This window comes from Vulpes lagopus, chromosome 3 (genome assembly GCF_018345385.1).
Source record: "Vulpes lagopus strain Blue_001 chromosome 3, ASM1834538v1, whole genome shotgun sequence".
NCBI classification, from domain to species: domain Eukaryota; kingdom Metazoa; phylum Chordata; class Mammalia; order Carnivora; family Canidae; genus Vulpes; species Vulpes lagopus.
The window spans coordinates 88,445,245-88,465,199 of NC_054826.1; the positions used below are offsets into that span (position 1 = coordinate 88,445,245).

The 19,955-nt window shown below is 43.5% G+C and overlaps 2 protein-coding genes across 2 annotated transcripts in view; one reads left to right on the forward strand and one right to left on the reverse strand.

Annotated features, from left to right (window-relative positions):
* LOC121487302 (zinc finger protein 2 homolog) overlaps positions 1-15,685 on the reverse strand; it is a 37,898-nt gene extending 22,213 nt beyond the window's left edge. The window contains exons 1-2 of the mRNA XM_041748862.1: positions 15,536-15,685; positions 6,768-6,826 (exon numbers count right to left, since the gene is read on the reverse strand). Coding sequence (XP_041604796.1) covers positions 6,768-6,806 — 39 coding nt within the window. The 5' untranslated portion in view covers positions 6,807-6,826; positions 15,536-15,685. The remainder of the gene's footprint in view (positions 1-6,767; positions 6,827-15,535) is intronic.
* A 3,590-nt stretch (positions 15,686-19,275) lies between these two features.
* ZNF25 (zinc finger protein 25) overlaps positions 19,276-19,955 on the forward strand; it is a 30,991-nt gene continuing 30,311 nt past the window's right edge. Inside the window, exon 1 of the mRNA XM_041748884.1 lies at positions 19,276-19,446. The gene's annotated coding sequence lies outside the window, so the exon portion shown is untranslated. The remainder of the gene's footprint in view (positions 19,447-19,955) is intronic.

Below are 19,955 nucleotides of genomic sequence, written 5' to 3' on the forward strand. Positions count from 1 at the left end.
ATTTACTTATTTATTTTGGAGAGAAGAGGAGAGGCAGAGGGAGAGTGAGTCTCAAGCAGATTCTGAACTAAGCACAGAGCTCCATGCAGGACTCGGCTCACTCTCACAACCATGAGATTACGACCTGAGCTAAAACCAAGAGTAGGACATTCAACTGAATGCACCAGCTAGGCATCCTTTTACAGGCTTTTTCTCTGCAAACCGCAATGGGCACTTATGCTATTCCTGGGGGAAGGGTAGGATGATGCACTGAGTCTCCAACTATACCTGGGCAGGGAGGTGGGGAGAACCAAGTCCTTGGTCCTTGTGGAAAACCAAGAAGGCCACATCCCCCACAACCCAAGTACACAGGGCAGACCTAACACTGAGGCTGTAATGGAGTAAGAGAACACATTCTGCCTGTGACTTCTCACCACCAAGCTAAGAAGCTAGGAATAACAAGTACCAATAAAATATTGCTGACAAAAAGGCAGGAGAAAAATAAAAGCATGCAAAGAGACCCTCTTTGAGACACAGAGCAAAGAGAACCCTTAAAACTCAGAAATGAACAAACTTAACTCTGGTAAATGAACCTGTATTCTAAAACACAAGGTATCACTATAAAATTTGAAGCCTATGCAGTATTAAGAGTAGTAACAGAAACAGTAAGTCTCAAATCTTGCCTAACTCCTAACTTGTTAAATTAGAACCCCTAGACTAAAGGCCTACCAGGAAAGTCATGCCCATTTCCAGCAATTAAATCTAGTTACCACAGTTTAGAGTCTGACACAAGACAAACACTTCAACAGAAAGTTTACAAAGCATATGAAAAGGAAAGAAACTAACAAGTTACTACCAAGATACTAAGTAATCATCAGATAAAAAAAATCAGATAGGACACAGAAATGGAAACTAACAGAATTTTAATCAGTGACAACTAATATGTTAAAGATTCTAAGGTATGTTAAGACTGAAAAGGTATACAAAATGCAAAATCAAGTGGGTAATTTCAGCAGAGAGAACCAAATGGAAATCTAGGAATGAGAACACAGTAATAGATGAGAAACCTCTTCAACGGAATGATCAGCAGTCAACAGCAGTAAACACAGTTAAGGAAACAATCAATGAACTTGAAGATGGATCAAAAGAAATTACCCAAACTGAAACTCAAAGATAAAAATTGAAAAACAAAACAGAACATTAAAAAGCTGTGAAAAACAATCAAAAGTTCTGGCACATGCATAATTGGAACCAGGTGGGGGGAGGGGATGGGACAAAAGAAACACTTTAAGAAACAGTGTCTTAAAATTTCTCACTGGGGCGCCTGGGTGGTTCAGTCACCTAAGCATTTGACTCTTGATTTCGGCTCAGATTGTGATCTCAGGGTGTGAGATCAAGCTCCACGTCAGGCTCCCCACTCCGCGGGGAGTTTGCTTGAGATATTTGTTCTTCTCCCTCAGTCCATCCCCCACCAAAGACAAAAAGATAAAACTCAAAAAAAGAAAAAAATTCTTGCAGTTAATGATAGAAAACAAAAAATCCAAGAAGCTCAACAATACGAAGTAGCATAAATGTTTCCCAAAAGCATAAAGACACACAGCATATTAAAACTATTAGAGAGAGAAAGATAGAGAATGAGAATTCTGAATGCAGCCAGTGAACAAGGAAATATTACAAAAAGGAATAAAGATACAATTAAAGCAGACTTTTCATAAGCAACCCATACACACTAGAACACAATAAAGTAACATACCAAAATGTTAAAATAATTGTCGGTTATAATCACAGCACAAAAGGAGCAGTTTGAAAAGCACCTGGGTATATTTCAAGATTTACTGACTATTTTTGGGATGTGTGCAAGAAGTACTGGGGTCTATAAAAGCCTTCCCTTGAAACAAAGGAGATGGAAGAAGGCAATATTTTTCTTGCCCTCTCAAAGCCTAGCCGGATACTTATAGGAGCCAATGTGAATGCTCTCCATCTACCTTTCAAGCACAATGTGCCTCACCCTAGTGCTCCCCTGAAGACCTGCCCTATTTTTTAAAAAGATTTTATTTATTTATTCATGAGACACACACACACACACACACACACACAGAGAGAGAGAGAGAGAGAGAGAGAGGTAGAGACACAGGCAGAGGGAGAAGCAGGCTCCATGCAGGGAGCCCAACATGGGACTGGATCCTGGGTCTCCAGGACCAGGCCCTGGGCTGAAGGTGGCGCTAAGCTGCTGAGCCCCAGGCTTCCCCTGGACCTGCCCCATTTAACCCACCCTAGAAGGTGCTTCTCCAAAGCAGCTCCTACCCCACCATAGTTTGTGGGCAGCTCCAGCAAGAAAAGTGCCTCTTTAAAGTGACTGAGGAGGGGAGCTAACCCTAAACACCAATGTGCCTAAAACTCATGCAGCCAAGACTCTCATTTGGCCATACAGGAAGCAAGTGCCACCCATCAGTGCACCCAAGCTGTCCTAGTAGCTAAGTACAGACAACCGGGTGGAGAGCAAGATCTGTACCTCTGCACCCAGTGTGCATGCAGCAGACAAAATGGGTCTTTTTTTTTTTTTTTTTTTTTTTAACAAAATGGGTCATTACAGGTACCTGGGCTGCGAGTAAGATACATCTACCAGCATGCCCACAGCAATCATGGCTCAGCAACAATACAACATCCTGAAGTATCTAGTTCTAGTGACCAAGGGGACTACACTACAGGGAAGAGAACCCCTTCTACACAAGCCAAGTACTTCCAAGACCAGGATACATAGCTGACTTACATAATACACAGAAACAAACAGAGAGGTAGACAAAATGAGGAGACAGAGGAATATGTTCAGAACAAGACAAAACCACAGAAAAAGAGCTAATCAAAATAAACATAAGCAATATGTCAGATAGAGTGCAAAGTAATGGCCATAAAAATATTGGGAGAAGAGTGGATGAAGTGACTGAAAACTTCAACAGACAGATATAAAATACAGAGAAGAACCAAGTGGAGCTTAAGAACATAAAATGAAAAATACACTAGAATACTCCAACAGATTACAGGATGCAGAAGAATGGATCAGTAATCTTGAAGACAGTAATGGTAAACAATCAAGCTAAACAGCAAAAAGGAAAAACTACATTAAAAAATGTGGATAGGAGATCCCTGGGTGGCTCAGTGGTTTCGCACCTGCCCTCAGCCCAGGGTGTGATCCTGGAGTCCTGGATCAAGTCCCACATCGGGCTCCCTACGTGGAGCCTGCTTCTCCCTCTGCCTGTGTCTATACCTCTCTCTCTCTGTGTCTCTCATGAATAAATAAATAAAATCTTTAAAAAAAAAAGATGAGGATAGGTTAAAAGACCTCTGTGACATCATCAAGCTAAGTGTCATTTGGATTATAGGGGTACTAAAAGAAAAAGGACATAAGGAAACAGAAGAATTAACCATTGAAAAAACCCCTAATCTGGAGAAGTAAAGATATGTAGGTCCACGATGCAGAGAGGACCTCAAACAAGATGAACTCAAGGAGGCTCACACCAACACACATAATAAAAACAAACAAGAATAAAGATAAAGAGAGATCTTAAAAGCAGCAAGAGAAAAGAGGTTATACAAAAGGGAAACTCCATAAGGCCATCAGCTGATTTTTCAGCAGAAACTTTACAGGCCACAAGAGAGTGGTGTGATATGGTCAAAGTGCTGTAAGGAAAAAAAAAAAAAAAAAACCTACGGCAAAGAATATTCTACCCATAAAGGCTATCACTCAGGATTGAAAGAGATAATGTCCCAAAATTAAAGGAGTTCATCAAACAAGCTTTAAAAGAAATGTTAAAGGGACTCTTTTAAGTGGAAAGAAAAGGCCACAACTAGATGAAAATTAAGAAAGAAAAAAATTTCAATGGTAATAGCAAACACATAGTAAAGGTAAAAGATTATTACAAAGCTAGTATGGAAATCAAAATGCAAAAATAGTAAAATCAATTATATCTACAAAAATTACACAAAGGGGGGCACCTGGGTGGCTCAGTGGCTGAGTGTCTGCCTTTGGCTCAGGTCATGATCCTGGGGTCCTGGGATCGAGTCCACAGGGAACCTGCTTCTCCTTTTGCCTATGTCTGCCTCTCTCATGAATAAATAAATAAAATCTTTTAAAAAGCATTCAAGTGATACACAAAAAGATATAAAATGTGACATTATATACATAAAATATGGAAAAGGGAGCAAAAATTTAGTGATTTTATAATGTGTTCATACCATACACATAGGATACTGTATATGAATTCTACGGCAACCACAAACTGAAAACCTGTAAACACATGCACAAAAAATAAAGAGAAAGGAATCCAAGCATAACACTAAAGAGAACCATCACACCACAAGAGAAGAGAGCAGGAGAAGAATGGAACAGAAAACAACTAGAAAACAAGGAGAACACAACAAAATAGCAATAAATACATACCTAATAATAATTACTTTAAATGTAAATAATTACTTTAAATTACTTTAAATGTAAATGATTGAATGTTCCAATCAAAAGACATAGGGTGATGTAATGAATAAAAAAATAAGATCTGAAAAAAAAAAAAGATCTATATGTTGTCTACAAAAGACTCACTTTATACCTAAAGACACAGACTGAAAGTGAAGGAATGAAAAAAAATATTCCAGGCAGATGAATTAATTTTTAAGAAACCCAAAAGGTATAAAAATCAAACAAAATAGACTTTAAAACAAAGATGGTAACAAAAACCAAAAAAGGTCATTACACAATAACAAAGGGGTCAGGATCAACCCAACAAGAGCATATAACAAATGAAAATCTATTTCACCCAACATAAACAGGATACAAATTCGTAAGACGAGTACTAACATAGGAAAAGAGAAATTGACACTAATACCATAATTGTTAAGAGACTTTAACAACTTGCTTACCTCAATGCATGGATCATCCAAACATAAAATCAATACAGAAACAGTGGCTTTGGGCAGCCCCGGTGGCTCAGCGGTTTAGTGCCGCCTTCAGCCCAGGGCCAGATTCCGGAGACCCGGGATCGAGTCCCACATCAGGCTCTCTGCATGGAGCCTGCTTCTCCCTCTGCCTGTGTCTCTCCCTCTCTCTCTCTCTATGTCTCTCATGAATAAATAAATAAAATATTAAAAAAAAGAAACAGTGGCTTAAAAAAGAAACAGTGGCTTTGAATGACACATTAGATCAGACGGACATAACAGAAATGTATAGAACTATTCTACCCACAAACTGCAGAACACATGTTCTTTTCAGGTGCATACGGAACATTTTTCAGGAGAGATCACATGCTAGACCGCAAAGCAAGTGTCAATGAACTAAAGATAACTGAAATCATATCAAATATCTCTTCCAAGTATAATAGTACAAAACTAGAAATCAATTGCAAGAAAAAAACTAAAATACAAACATGTAGAATCTAAATCTAAATAACATGTTACTAAACAACCAATGGGTCAATGAAGAAATCAAAGAGAAAATCAAGAAATATCTGGAGAAAAATGAAAATGAAAACATCAATCCTAAATCTTAAAGATGTAACAAAAGCAGTACTAAAGGAAATTTATAAGTGATCAAGACCTACCTCAACAAACAAAATTAACTCAAATAAATGATCTAAACTTACACTTAAAGAAACTAGAAAAAAGAAGACAAAAGAAAACTTAAGGTTAGCACAAAGACGGAATTAATAGAGAGGAATTACCAATTAATTAATTGGTAATAGAGAGGTGCCTGGGTCTTTCAGTCAGTTGCATAACTGAGACTTGACTGCAGCTCAGGTCACGATTTCAGAGCTGTGAAATCAAGCCCTGTGTTGTGTTCTGTGCTCAGCAGGGAGTCTACCTGAGATTCTCTCCCTCTCCCTCCATACCTCGCCCCACCCTCAGACTCTCTCTCTCTAAAATAAATAAATAAATCTTTAAAAAAGAGGGAAGAGGGATCCCTGGGTGGCTCAGTGGTTTAGCCCCTGCCTTCAGCCCCGGTCATGATCCTGGAGTCCTGGGATCAAGTCCCATGTCAGGCTCCCTGCATGGACCCTGCTTCTCTCTCTGCCTGTGTCTCTGCCTCTCTATTTCTTACTCTATGAATAAATAAATAAAATCTTAAAAAAAAAGAAATGTAAAAAAATAAAATAAATAAAGATGGAAGAGAAGGAAGTAATAGAAATTAGAGCAGAAATAAATGAAATAGAGATAACAAAAAAAAAAAAAAAGAAAAAAGAAAAGATCAATGAGTCTAAGAGCTGGTCCTCTGAAAAGATAAACAAAATTTATAAAACCTTAGCCAGACTAATCAAGAAAAAAACAAGAGGACTCAAAACATAAACTTGGAAATGAAAGATGATTAGTTAAAACTGATACCATAGAAGTACACAGGATTATGAAGAGATTCCTATAAAAAAAATTGTATAAAAAAACCTAGAAAAAAGAAACAATCTAGAAAAAAATGGATAAATGCCTAGAACATAAAATCTTCTGAGACTGAATCATGAAGAAATAGACAATGCTGGGGAAAAAACAAAATCACTAGAAATAACATTGAATTGGTAATCAAAAAACTCCCAACAGGGGTACCTAGGTGGCTCAGCCAGTTAAGTATCTGCCTTTGGCTCAGGTCATGAACTGAGGGTCCTGGGATTGAGCCCTGCATCAGGCTCCTTGCTCAGAGGGGAGCCTGCTTCTCCCTCTCTCTTGTGTTTATCTATTTCTACACTTACTGTTTAAAGATTATACCTTATTCATAAGATCTAATGTAAAACAAATTAGGAATTAAAAAAACTCACCTGGGATTTGTTCATTTTCTGTTCTTCTGAAAAAAGCATGGAGACATGTGAAGATACAACTGAGAAATAGTAAGAGAGAGAGAGAGGAGTCATAAATGATCTTGCCTCCCCCACAGTTCTTGGATTCACCTGCCTACAAATACCCTGCATACCAGTGGGTAAAATGCTTTCCTATGGGACAATGTCCTTTTGTTTCCTAAAAAGAGATGGAATAGCCACATAGAGGTAGTGCCAATAGACTCATATACTTAATAACAGCCTCTCAAAAAAACAGACAAAATAAACAGAAACAGAAACAAAAACACGACTTGTAGTTGCCAATTTCAGACGCATAAATACTTTTGCCAGGGCCAATTTCAGACTACCAATATGATGTCACTGAACAGAGATGGGAAGAAATGTGAAATAGCATACCATTATGCAGGATTTATAAAGATTTTATTTATTCATGAGAGACGCAAAAAAGAGAGAGAGAGAGAGAGAGAGAGAAAGGCAGAGACATAGGCAGAGGCTCGGAGAAGCAGGCTCCCTGCAGGGAGCTCGATGTGAGATTTGATCCCAGAATCCTGAGATCACACCCTGAGCCAAAGGCAGACGCTTAACTGCTGAGCCACCCAGGCGTCCCCCATTATGTAGGATTTTTACCATACTGATAAATAGTCTCAAGAAGACAGATATGAGTGAAAGGAAGGAAATTACTTAGGAAGTCATGAGTTTTGAATATGATCACAACCATAAGGAGCTTAAGCAGACAACTATAAAATGCAGTGCAGTATCCTACTAGAAAGGAATCCAGAACAGAAAAAAGAACATTATAGAAAAACTGAGAAAATATGAAAATGTACACACTTTATTGGTTTGCTAATTGGGACAAACATACTATACTAATGTAAGATGTTAGGAACAGAAGAAATTACTGTAGGGTCTACAGAATTGTTGCTGGGTGAACTGGGGAGATCCTGGGTCCTGGGATCTCAACCCAGCCTGCCCCAAAGATATCCCCAAAGAAAGAATTCAAGGACAGACACAACACAGGGGAGAACACAGCGGGGAACTTTATTATTAAAGTCAAAATACTCACTTCAGCGGGCATGCTCAACAGCTGTAGTTGCTGGAGTTTGGGTTTCTCTCCTTTATGGACAGTTAAGTAGGGGGTGGAATATTCATTACTTGAGGTGGAGATTTCCTGCAAGCAAAGGTTTTTTTCCATCCTTGCTTGGTCAGGAATTTCCCGTCTGGGCACCCACCTTCATGGGTCTATCTGGTTGGATCCAGCTTTCTTGCAGCTTTGTTTGGAGGGCTGCCAGCTCAAGCCTCTGCGTTTCCCCACAAGAGGGCCATGACTTCCTGTCCACAGCCTCCAGGCCTCCTGTTAGAACACAGCTAATTGCCTCTAACAGAATTTCTGCATTATGTTGACCATAACTGTGTAAATCTAGAAACTGTTCTAAAATAATTTACTTAATAATTGATCAAAGAAAAATGTAAAGAATATTCATGTAATACAAAAGACAGCAGTAAAGGAAAAGTGAAAGAACAAAAGACATGAGACAAGAAAATACAGCAAACTGGGGTGCATAAATCTAGCCAAGCCAACAATATTAAATGTGAAGGGGTTAAACAGAGCAGTAAGGTGTCTGATGTGGTGCTGTCTCCAGCTAGATCCAAAATCTGACCTTAACAGCCTACCAGTCTGGATCCACATCTGTCTCACGTTTTTCCTGAAGCTCTTCTTTCCAGCTCATCTCTTAACTCAGACAAATGGGCACTGAAACCAGCCCTCGGGGAACTGCCCTGACAAAATCTTCAGCCCGCCCAGAACACAATGTATGTGTAAGCACGTTTCCGTAAGACATATGACCGACCTCATGCCTGCCTCTACACACGATGACAAGGCTTCCCGACCTGAATTTTCATCCTAACCCTAAACAAAGGAACCCATCCACCCTTGCTCGGGGAGTCATTCCCGTGATCTCCTTTACTTTGTGCAAGGAGCAACCTCATGTTAGTTTGGTAACAAGTCTAGCAACCCAGATGGGACTGCTGTCCCTCTGAGGTTCTGCCCTCCAGTTACCTGGTTTCCGAAGAACAGAGCAGTGTCAGCAGCAGCCCTTCTGGGCTAACCCGTTCAATCAATAGGGACAGGGGGTAGAGTCCCAGGAGGGGGGCTGCCCTTTCCTGGGGTCTGTGCTGCTCGATTGGTGTTGCTGGCCCCTTGAAGATACTGTGGCCACTCCAACCCTCTTGTTGAGAATCTCTCCACAGAGGTTAAGTGGTATCAATCCTATGGCACAACTGTAAGAGTATTTTCTTTGAGTGGTCTCACAAGCCTGGCAAGCTGCAAAGAATGCAGCCTCTCCAGTAAACACTCCTGGGGATTGAACACTCATTATAGTTGAGTCTAGACATCCTTGGGTGGCAAAAGATAACATAACCCGGCCATTCAGAGGCTGAATGCTTCAGCCTGGCAGATGGGAAGTGGTCTAAATGAGACTAGTCTAGAATCAGCAGGGGTGAAGGGTATCTCCACCTGTTTCACCTGTTCAGTATTTGCTGGGGACATCTGATACTGTTCTATGTTTGTTTTTCCTCTCAAAAGGGGAAGTATGCCTGGAGTTGCTGAATCAAACCAGGTTCTTCCTGAGCCATTCCCCGAGTGAATCCTCTGGGACTACCCAGACATTGAGGGGCTAGAAGAGGCAGCCTATGCACCAGGCCACTGCTCCTCAAGGCACAACCACCCAGACCCAATCAGACACTTCCCATTAAGCTGCTCTCCTTGAGGGTTTGGTTTTAAGTCAATCGAGTCTCATACACATTGTGGGTGAGGTTGGGTGGCATTTGTGTTACCACTAAACACTGTAAATGGCCTTAAGGGAGGGTAAAAGGAGACCCTAAGAAAGAATCCTGGACTATGAGAGGGACAGTTTTACCATGAAGGAGAGCCTCTATTGGGCTGTAGCCTCCAAAAATAGAAGCATTTGGCCACCCTTCCTTAACCCCAGAACAGATGACTTTCTTTTTTAACAGTCTGGACATGATAATATATTCTAGAGGATGAACAGAAGTGTCCAGAAAATGGGACCTTAAATTTTAAAACAATACTCAACTGAGCTCATTTTGTAAAAGAGAAAGAAAATAGGAAGAGATTCCATACGACCAGTGTTTTATGGCATTACATCAAAATGAGGAGTTGCAAAGGAAGTGTTAAGATTTATAAAATGAAGGTTGAACCAAAAACCCAAAAACTGCATTCTGTATTCTCTGATGAATCAGGGAATCTTTGATCCATCTCCGTCTCTTCCTGCAAGTCATGAGATCATAATCAGCCTCCACCTTATTCTTCTGGTACTCGGGCCTCAGCAACCCCAGCTTCATGAACATCAGCCTCTAATACTTTTACAAACACCCTCAAAGCCTTTCCCCATGTATCCTGTATCCCTTTAGTCTCCTTTGTCTGACAGCACTACCAGATTAGGGACCTATTTTAAGCCAGGGATGGGAATGTTGCTGTTGAGATGGGTACCAGATGGGAGACAGGTGTCTCATTAATATCCACATCCCATTTTTTTACCTCAGACCTGTATAACTGGAAGGCACACACTAAAGGGCTATGGGTTAACCTGATTAATTTATACATTTAATGTAGGGTATCTTTTCTAATCACAACCCAACCTGGGCAGATATGCAAGTTTTGCTAATCAATCTCTAGGGCAGAAGAGAAGTTTGCCATTTAAGCGCAAGCCAGACAGGAAGCTGGTAAAGAATATAAGTCACGGGGAGCCTGGGTGGCTCAGTCAGTGAAGCATCTACCTTCAGCTCAGGTCATGATCCCTGCGTCCTGAGATTGAGCCCATCAGGCTCCTTGCTCAGGGGGAGTCTGCTTCTCCCTCTCAATCTGCCCCCCACTCATGCTTGCTCTGTCTCTAGTGCATGCTCTCTCTCAAATAAATAAAATACGTTTTTTTTAAAAAAAAGATTATAAGCCCAGATCAAGTTCTCAAAGACCAAATAAGGAGACAGTGCTATGAGATGACCCTGAGTGGGATCCCAATTCCCACAAAAAGAGAGAAAGTTTAGGGCATTACTGAAGGCTTCTTTTAAAAGCTATGAAGGAAATGAGTAGATGTCCTGGTCCAAATTAGGGGAGATTCAACAAGGGACAGATGAGAATCCATCAGCCTTTTTGGGAAGGTTACAAAATTGCCTAAAATGAAATACAAACTGGGACCCTGAGGTTCAGAGTAGTTGGATGGTCCTTAATAACCTATTTCATGTCTCAAACTGATCCAGAAATCCAAAGGAAACTCCAGAATTGGCCATGAGTCCCAATACTAACTCTGCTCAGCTTCCAGAATGAGCTTTCAAGGTGTTCAATAACTGGATGTGATGCAGGATGCTAGTGAAGACCAGAAAATGAGAAGGCAAGCTGCTCTTTGGGTGGTAGCTCTCCAACCTACATGAAATGACCTGGGAGAGGAAAAGGAGACACCCAGGGCGGGTGAGTGCCCCAAACCCCACTGTGGAGCCAAGAGACCACTAGCAAAGAGGGGGTCCGATCAGTGCTAACAGTGTTAGCAGTAAGGACACTGGAAACAGGGCTGGCCAAACTGCTCTGGAAAGGAGGGAAGGAGGGCAAAGCGGAATCATATCAGTTGTCCCTCACTGAAGATGAGACAGGCCCCCCATCTGGTCTTGGAAAAAGTAGATCCTCACCTCCCACAAGGAACCCTGAGTAACCTTAGCAATTGAAGAAAGCCGGTTGAATTTTTACTTGATACTGGAGCAACTTTCTCTGAACACCCAGAAGATGAGGCTCTCTAATGAAAATTGAAATACAAAAGGATTCTCGGGAAAAGGAAACACCAAAAGGTTTCTGGACCCTTTGACCCTTCTAGGGTCAAGTTGGTTAAAACACTCTTTTTGGGGATCCCTGGGTGGTGCAGCGGTTTGGCGCCTGCCTTTGGCCCAGGGTGCGATCCTGGAGACCCGGGATCGAATCCCATGTCGGGCTCCCGGTGCATGGAGCCTGCTTCTCCCTCTGCCTGTGTGTCTCTGCTTCTCTCTCTATCTCTCTGTGACTATCATAAATAAATAAAAATTAAAACAAAACAAAACAAAACAAAACACTCTTTTTGATATATGCCAGAATGTCCCTTTATGATGAGATACTTTAGACAAATTGGAAGCCACAGTAAGTTCACAACAGGACAAATTAGAAATTCAAGTCCTTAATAGTTCGATTCAAGGAATTGAACTCATGTCATTAATACAACATATGCTAGTATATAAAAGAGAAAATCCCCCCAAAAAACCTTATGCCACGTCAACCTCCTAAGTCTGCGTGTGAGGGAAGGTGGGGGCATGCCATCAACAACATATCTGTAAGTAAAATTGAAATAGACTGCTGGCCCCAGATGCTATACAAGGGATCCCCCTGTAATTAACGGGCTCTTAAAACAGGGGTTGACTAGGCCCCTGACATGTAGATCCCCACGTAACACCCCAATTTTACCTATTAAAAAGCTGAGAAGTGAGGAATACAGATTAGTTCAAGACCTCAGAGCTGTGACTGAAGCTGCCTGAGACATCCATTCCCAATCCCTGTACTCTACTGACCAACTTACTAAGTAACAGTAAATATCACACTGTGTTAGATCTAAGGGATGCCTTTTCCTATATCCCACTAGATCCTGAATTCCAAGAACTACCTGCTTTTGAGTGGGAAGATCGTGCCTCCAACCAAACACAATAGTACTGCTGGACTGTTTTACCTCAGGGTTTCAAAAACTGCCCCACCATTTTTGGGGAAATTCTGGGACAAGATTTAAGAGAATTAAATTCAGAAAAGTAGCACTATATTACAATATGTAGGTGGTATTTTGACAACTTGTCCCATCCAGGAGGTTTCTAGCCAAAATACTTTATCCATGTTCAATTTCCTGGCAGACAGGGTTTATAAAGTCTCAAAGAAAAGGCCCACTTTCTAAGGATACCATAAAATAAATACTTGGGGTTTATTATGTTTTTTTCCAAAGATTTTATCTATTTATTTTACTTTGGAGAAAGAGAAAACACACAAGCGACTTGGGGGGGGGGGGAGGGAATCTCAAGCAGTCTCCTTGATGAGTGTGGAGTCTCAATCCCACAACCCTGAGGTCATGACCTGAGCCAAAATCAAGAGTCCACTGCTTAACTGACTGGGCCTCCCAGATGCCCCAGGATTGATTATTTCAAGAGGACAGTGAAGCCTCCCTCAAGAGAGAAACATGGTGCTATGTCAGCTAGCTCCACTGAAGACCCATACTCAGTCTTCTCATTGGGTAAAAAGAGCCTCAGGACTGATTCTGGCTAGTGTTAAGTTGGCTGTCCGAGTAGCTGCCTCTTAGTGAGGTTTCATATGTTATAAAGTCACTGCAAAGAAACAGATGTCATAGAAACCTTAGCTAAAAATACAGGGAATGTCCTCAGAAACTTTGGAATTTCCCTAAACTCTTTAGCCAAAATAGTACTAGACAACAACTAGCCCCAGACTACTTATTGCAGGGGAAGGAGGAGTATATACAGTAACAAACATGCTGTACCTGGATTAATACTCAAGTTAAGTGGAAATAGACATTAAAAAAATCTTCAACCAGGCAGCCTGGCTACATACTTTCAACCAAAAAGGAAGATCCTCTGATGAAGTCTGCAGGCTATTTGACAGCATTACCCAATATTCCACGGTTTCTCCCTTTCCTGAGGCCACTAATAATCCTACTGCTCTTAGACTACTGTTTAGACCTTGCATCATTAACTGTTACAATTTGTATACAAATGTGTGGACACCAAAAACTACAGACGGTAGTAACACAATGACAGGAGCAGCTTGGGAGTAAACCTGGTGACCCATAGGCATATCTACAACTAGCTGAGGGAAATTCTGCTCTACTAACAATCTAGATGACCACAACCATGTCTGGCAGGAAGTAACTACAGAGATTGACCTTCGCCCTGTGTCCCCCAAGAATGGGCAGCAGAATAAAACTAGAGGAGGGATCTGTTGTCTGCTAGACCCCAAGACCTGACCTTTACTACCCACCTGCTTGAACTCACTGACTCTGTCCCTCATTTTTCTTTAATGTCTTCTTTCCATCTTCTCTCTTAACTCGGGCAAATGGAAAACGAAATCACACCTCAAGCAACAGCACCTGCTGAGAACAAGGCCCAGACACCCAGAGCAGTTTGAGCCTAACTCCTGAATCTCACCTGCGCAGGTGTAACCATGGACATACCTCCGGAATGACTGACAACCACTTTTACATCAAATCTCCATTCAAAGAGCACAAGCACCATTGACATAACATTGAATGTACATATGTGCTGGCATGTCTCCTTAAGAAACCAGCTTATGGGGGATCCCTGGGTGGCGCAGCGGTTTAGCGCCTGCCTTTCGCCCAGGGCGCGATCCTGGAGACCCGGGATCGAGTCCCATGTCCGGCTCCTGGTGCATGGAGCCTGCTTCTCCCTCTGCCTGTGTCTCTGCCTCTCTCTCTCTCTCTCTCTGTGTGACTATCATAAAAAAAAAAAAAAAAAGAAAAGAAACCAGCTTATGGGGCGTCTGGGTGGCTCAGCGGTTGACCATCTGCCTTCAGCTCAGGTCATAATCCCTGGGTCCTGAGATCGAGTCCCGCATTGGGCTCCTCGCAGGGAGCCTGCTTCTCCTTCTATGTCTCTGCCTCTCTCATGAATAAATAAATAAAACCTTTAAAAAATTATGCCTTCTCTACTACAATGACAAGGATCCCCTTTCTAAATATTCATCCCCTCTCTAAATAAAAGGAACCTGTCCACCACCTCAGGGAGTCATGGCTTTGTAAGTTATTGCTCATGATCTCCTTATTTGCTGCAATTTCTCCTTTGTACGAGGACTGCATCTGGTGCAGTCTGTATGTGTGACTCACCACGGTGCTAACTCAGTTTAGTTTGGTTACAGTGGCATCTATCAGGAAAATAAAGAATCTAGGCCATTGTAGGCCCTGCAGTTCTAGGATCCACCCCTTTCGGGGGGGGGGGGTTGTCTCCATTCTGAAGCTCTGCAGAGAGATCATATGTCACAAGAGTTCTCTTCAAGATGAGATTTCTGTTTCTGAAAATGCAGCTCTTTAACTTCACAGGAGCCCATCGGTACCTTGGAAATCAGTATATAAAGAGGGGCGCCTGGGTGACTCAGTCGGTGAAGCATGTGACTTCAGCTCAGATCACGATCTCAGGGTCCTGGGACAGAGCCCCTGGTTGGGCTCCCTGCTCAGCGGGGAGTCTGCTTCTCCCTCTGCCCCTCCCTCCCGCTCCTGCTCTAATCAATACACAAAGTCTTTAAAAAAAAATTAGAGGACAATTTCATATCTGGAATCTTCACCCAGTTCCCCAAATCTGCACCTCTTGAAACTTTTTAGTTTCCCCTAGAAACTAGAGCCATTGAGGACAAGGACAAGGGAGACCCCATCCAGAGCTCCTGTAGAGCTGAGAGCCAAGAAGCCTGCGAAGCCAAGGGCCACAAGGGCCGCCCTCACGCATGCGCACGCGCCCCGTCCCGACCCTCACGCATGCGCACGCGCCGTCCCGGGCGCAGGGGCAGGACCCCTCGCTCAGAGCTGGGAGGCCCGGGGAACCCAAGGCGCGGGCCCGCCCCCAGAAGTCCCCGCCCGCGGTCGGGGGTCGGCTGCGGAGTCCCGGGCCTCTTCCCCACCGAGCGTCGCCGACGCTTCCCACCGGGCCCACGCTCTAACCTCTGCTCTTAGGAAGATGGGCAACCAGGACCTTGAGAATTACTGGGAAATCCGGAAACGGGATTTCGGGCTTCACTAGACCTGTTGGCGCAGGAGGGGGACCGGGAAGATGGCGAAGCTGCGCGCGCTCAGCACTGTCCTCGACCAGCGCGCAAGTTCTGCTGGGTAAGCAAACTCGACTCGGGACTACGTCTCCCGTGACCCTTCGCGCGCGCCTTATTAACTATGTAAATAAACTTCCCTCGTTGAAGTGCAGGGACGCTGTTGCTGCGGCAGGTAGGCAACTTGGAGGCCGCCCCCCTACTACACTGCCCGAGGTTAGAACCTACCTGTAAGAACTACCAAATGCAATTTGTGGTCCCTCAGTGCATCCTGATGAGGAAAAAAAAATCTTTGAAAGGCTTTTGCGGACATTATGGGGATTTCATTACAGATTATCTATTATAGAATATACTTAGTTTTGGAGATACATACTGAAGTATTAAGGAGTGAAATATATCCAATTTAACTAAAAATGTTTCAGCAAACAAGATAAATACGGCAAAATATGAAATTAGTATAGAAAATGGTTTACGGGTGCTCACTTTTATTTATTATTCTGAGATTGAAAATAGAAACTTCAATAAAAGAAGGAAAAAGTAAAAAGACCTGGGTGTATCTTCTAGATACAAAACTAATAAAAGGAAGGCATTTGTCAGTTATCAGTTCTTGTGAAAAGGGAACTTATTAAAATATTTTTTTAAATGGAATCCGGTAATACAATAAGAAAATAACATCCCTACGAAGCAGAGTTTGTCTTGAAATTGAAGAAAAGTAATTTTTCAAAATTAAAGAAGCAATAAATTTTTTAACTTAAAATACATGCATACTTAAAAAAAGATTTTAAATAAGCAAGTACTTCACTCAAGTAATTCTACTTTTTGGGTGATATGCTCTTATAATTCAAAGATTTCTATTATGTATGCCCTTCACGGTTTAGTTGAGTCAATATGAATATCCAAGAACTTATGGGTAAAGTATACTTATCCACAAAGTACAATAACAGGCAGCAGCATTTAAATGTGATAGAAGTATATTAAATCACACAAGAGATATTCAAAATACATTTTTAATTTAAAAAACACGCCAGTAACAAAAGAGCTATCCATAAAATGTGTGTATTCATGGAGATATGACAGTGTCTGTCAGAAGGTAAGGGCCCAAATAGACATTACTTCCAGTTAGGCAATGTAAATGTATTTATTGTGTCATTGAGTCTGTGTCCTTGCATTTTTGTGAATGGTTATTTCTGTATAATTTGTATATTTGTGTGTGTCCATCAGTTGTGGGAGTGACCATTACAAACCCTCTTGAGAATAAAGCAGGTACTGGGCGGCCGGGCGGCTCAAAGGTTTATCGCCACCTTCAGCCCAGGGCATAATCCTGGAGACCCGGGATGAAGTCCCATGTCGTGCTCCCTGCATGGAGCCTTCTTCTCCCTCTGCCTGTGTCTCTGCCTCTCTCTCTGTCTCTCATGAATAAATATATAAAATCTTAGAGAGAGAGAGAGAGAGAGAGAGTAAGGCAGGTACTAACCACACATAATGGTAAATAAAAATGATACATTTATTATGTAAAAACACTTGTATATCTATGCATTAATTATCCTTCATCAGTAAATAAAAACTAGACGCGTGGTTCCCCAACCCCAAATCTGAAATCATTTATTCAGGCAGAATTCTAAGATGACCCTTTATTTTTTTTTAAGATTATTTATTTATTTATTCATGAGAGACAGAGGGAGAGAGGTAGAGACAGGCAGAGGGGGAAGCAGGCTCTCCATAGGGAGCCCCATGTGGGACTCAGTCACAGGACCCAGTATCACACCTGAGCCAAAAGCAGACGCTCAACTGCTGAGCCACCCAGGTGTCCTGACCCTTTATTTTTATTTATTTATTTACTCTTGTTTAAAGATTCTATTTATTTATTCATGAAAGACAGAAAGAGGCAGAGGGAGAAGCAGGCTCCCCGCAGGAAGCCAGATGCGGTCCAGGAGAAGGATCATGCCTGGAGCCAAAGGGAGACGCTTAACCACTGAGCCACCCAGGGGTCCCCCGACCCTTTATTTTTATTCTCTCTCCAAAACTGCCCATCCTGAAAACTGGTGTCTATGAAGAGGACTTGGGCTGTCTCCATTTTGACCTCAGACTTTCCAGTTGGTTTCTTCTTTCCAGCTTGTCCCTTGGCTCAGGTGGAAGACTAAGAGGGCAAGGACTCCCACCCCAACTACGCTACCCTCTTACAGAATGAGGGATGCTTTCTGCCCTGGGGGCCGCACCTCTGTTTGACTCCCAAGGCCATGATCCATTGGACTTTCACTGCCTACCTGCAGTACCCACTGTCTTTACCTCTCCCCCCGCCCCGTTTTGTTATATAAACCTGGAAAAACTTTAGCACTTTGGAAGAGACCTTTGAGCTGCCAGTGCATTGTCTTCCCCATCTTCACTGGCATACATTCCTTTCCTGTATCAGTATGACTTCTCTCTCCGCCCTTGGACCCTGTCAGTGGTGAGTGGTGGTACCAGGTGCTTCTGCACCTCCGAACGCCAGGAGCCTGCGTATGGATACACAATATACATAGACACAAATATATGTATATATATTTTTAGCTGTGCTTTAAAATTAATCTTACAAAAATTTTTTTAGTCATTACTGTGAATGGAAACTTATTTATGTTGTTGGCACAAGAAAGAGTAAATTACTGTCATGAAGTTACTACTGAACGCGAAATCACTACATATTCAGTATAGATTCCCTAGTGAAAAGAGTTACAGTATTTTATACCATTAGCATAAATTGAGTACAAACCTCAGAGTGTGTACTCTTCCTTTGGGCAGTGGTACGTGTGGCAGTGTCTTCTGCTTGTCTATACATATTTTCTCTTTATTACAAGTATCATGTATCATTTGGATAATTTTGAAAGCTTGAATTCAGATGTTACAGGATATTATTCTTTGTACTGTTGTACCCGGTTACAAGTACTTTATCAAGAGGTAGTTTTGCTTTCCAGCCCCAGACTGCGGGGTGCCAGTCGCAGCAGCTGGCACCTCCAGAAAGTCCGGGCAGCGCCCCCGGAGTGCAGGCGCTGCGGGGCCTCCTAGGAAGCGGGCTCCGGCGTGGGACGCGGGGGGCGGGGGGGGGCTCTTGCGCACGCGCAATTCCATCTCCTTTTGACAGTCGCCATCTTCCGTCTCACGCCTCAGGGCGGGAGAGGAGTCTGGAGCCTCCGGGTCTGCGCGGGGCGGCAGAGGGCGGGGCCTGGAATCTGCGCGGGCCGGTGGCGGCGGCCGAGCCCATGCAGGTGTGTCCGAGCCCTCTCTGCGGGGGCGAGGGCGGGGGCGGGGACATGGCTGTTGGCGGCTGCGCGGAGCCGGAGGCCTCGGAAGCCGCCGCCCCCCTCTGAGCGCCAGGCTGGCCCCGGAGGACTGGGGAGGGGACACGCTCTGGAGCGCGGAGCGCGGAGCCCGGCGGCCCGGGGCGGCCCGAGGGACTTGGCGGGGCGCTGGGGGGGGACACGCTCTGGAGCGCGGAGCCCGGCGGGCTGGGCGGGGAGGCTGGGGGCGGCTCTGTGACGGGGACCCCGGGCCCGCCACGTCGGCGCTGGCGTCGCCTCGGCAGGGGCAGGGCCAGGGCCAGGGCCAGGGCCAGGGCCGGCGCCGTCTGTCCGGTAACCCCGCAACCACAGGGGTGGGTCGCTGTATTCGGTGGGGCCGTACCCTTAAGGCAGGATAAGCACTCAGTAAAGGTGAGCTGCTTTTGTTCTTACAGAGTTTGCTGTTCTTTTCATTATTGGCTTGATTGATCATCACCATCACCATCCTTGAATCGGTTTCTCTCGCCTCCATCCTAACAGGAATCCTGAAGGTTCAGAGGTAGATCGGTGTACTCAGCATTAGCGGGGGAGGATGGGTCCGCACTCACCCATCTCACTCTGGTTCGTGTTGTTTTCACGCTAAAACCAGTGTCGACATATTTACTACAGAGATTGTCCCTGATTAAAACTGTGGCGTGCAGTGCACCTAGCCCTACCACTAAGTATTTATTTCCAAAATTCTAGAGGCTTCCGCGGAACTCCTGTATCAAAAGGTGAATTAAGGCCCTTCCTGCACTCTCCAACACATTTCTATTCTCAGCGGGTTTCAGGTAAACTGAAACCGCAAGGTGAGCCCTGAATTTTAAGGCTTATTGGAGAAGCTGGGAATCCTCTCCAGCCCCAAGGCTAGTTTTTAGAGAGGGGAAATGGGACCTTGTTAAAAGGCAAAAACTGGGGGATCCCTGGGTGGCGCAGCGGCTTGGCGCCTGCCTTTGGCCCAGGGCGCGATCCTGGAGACCCGGGATCGAATCCCACGTCGGGCTCCCGGTGCATGGAGCCTGCTTCTCC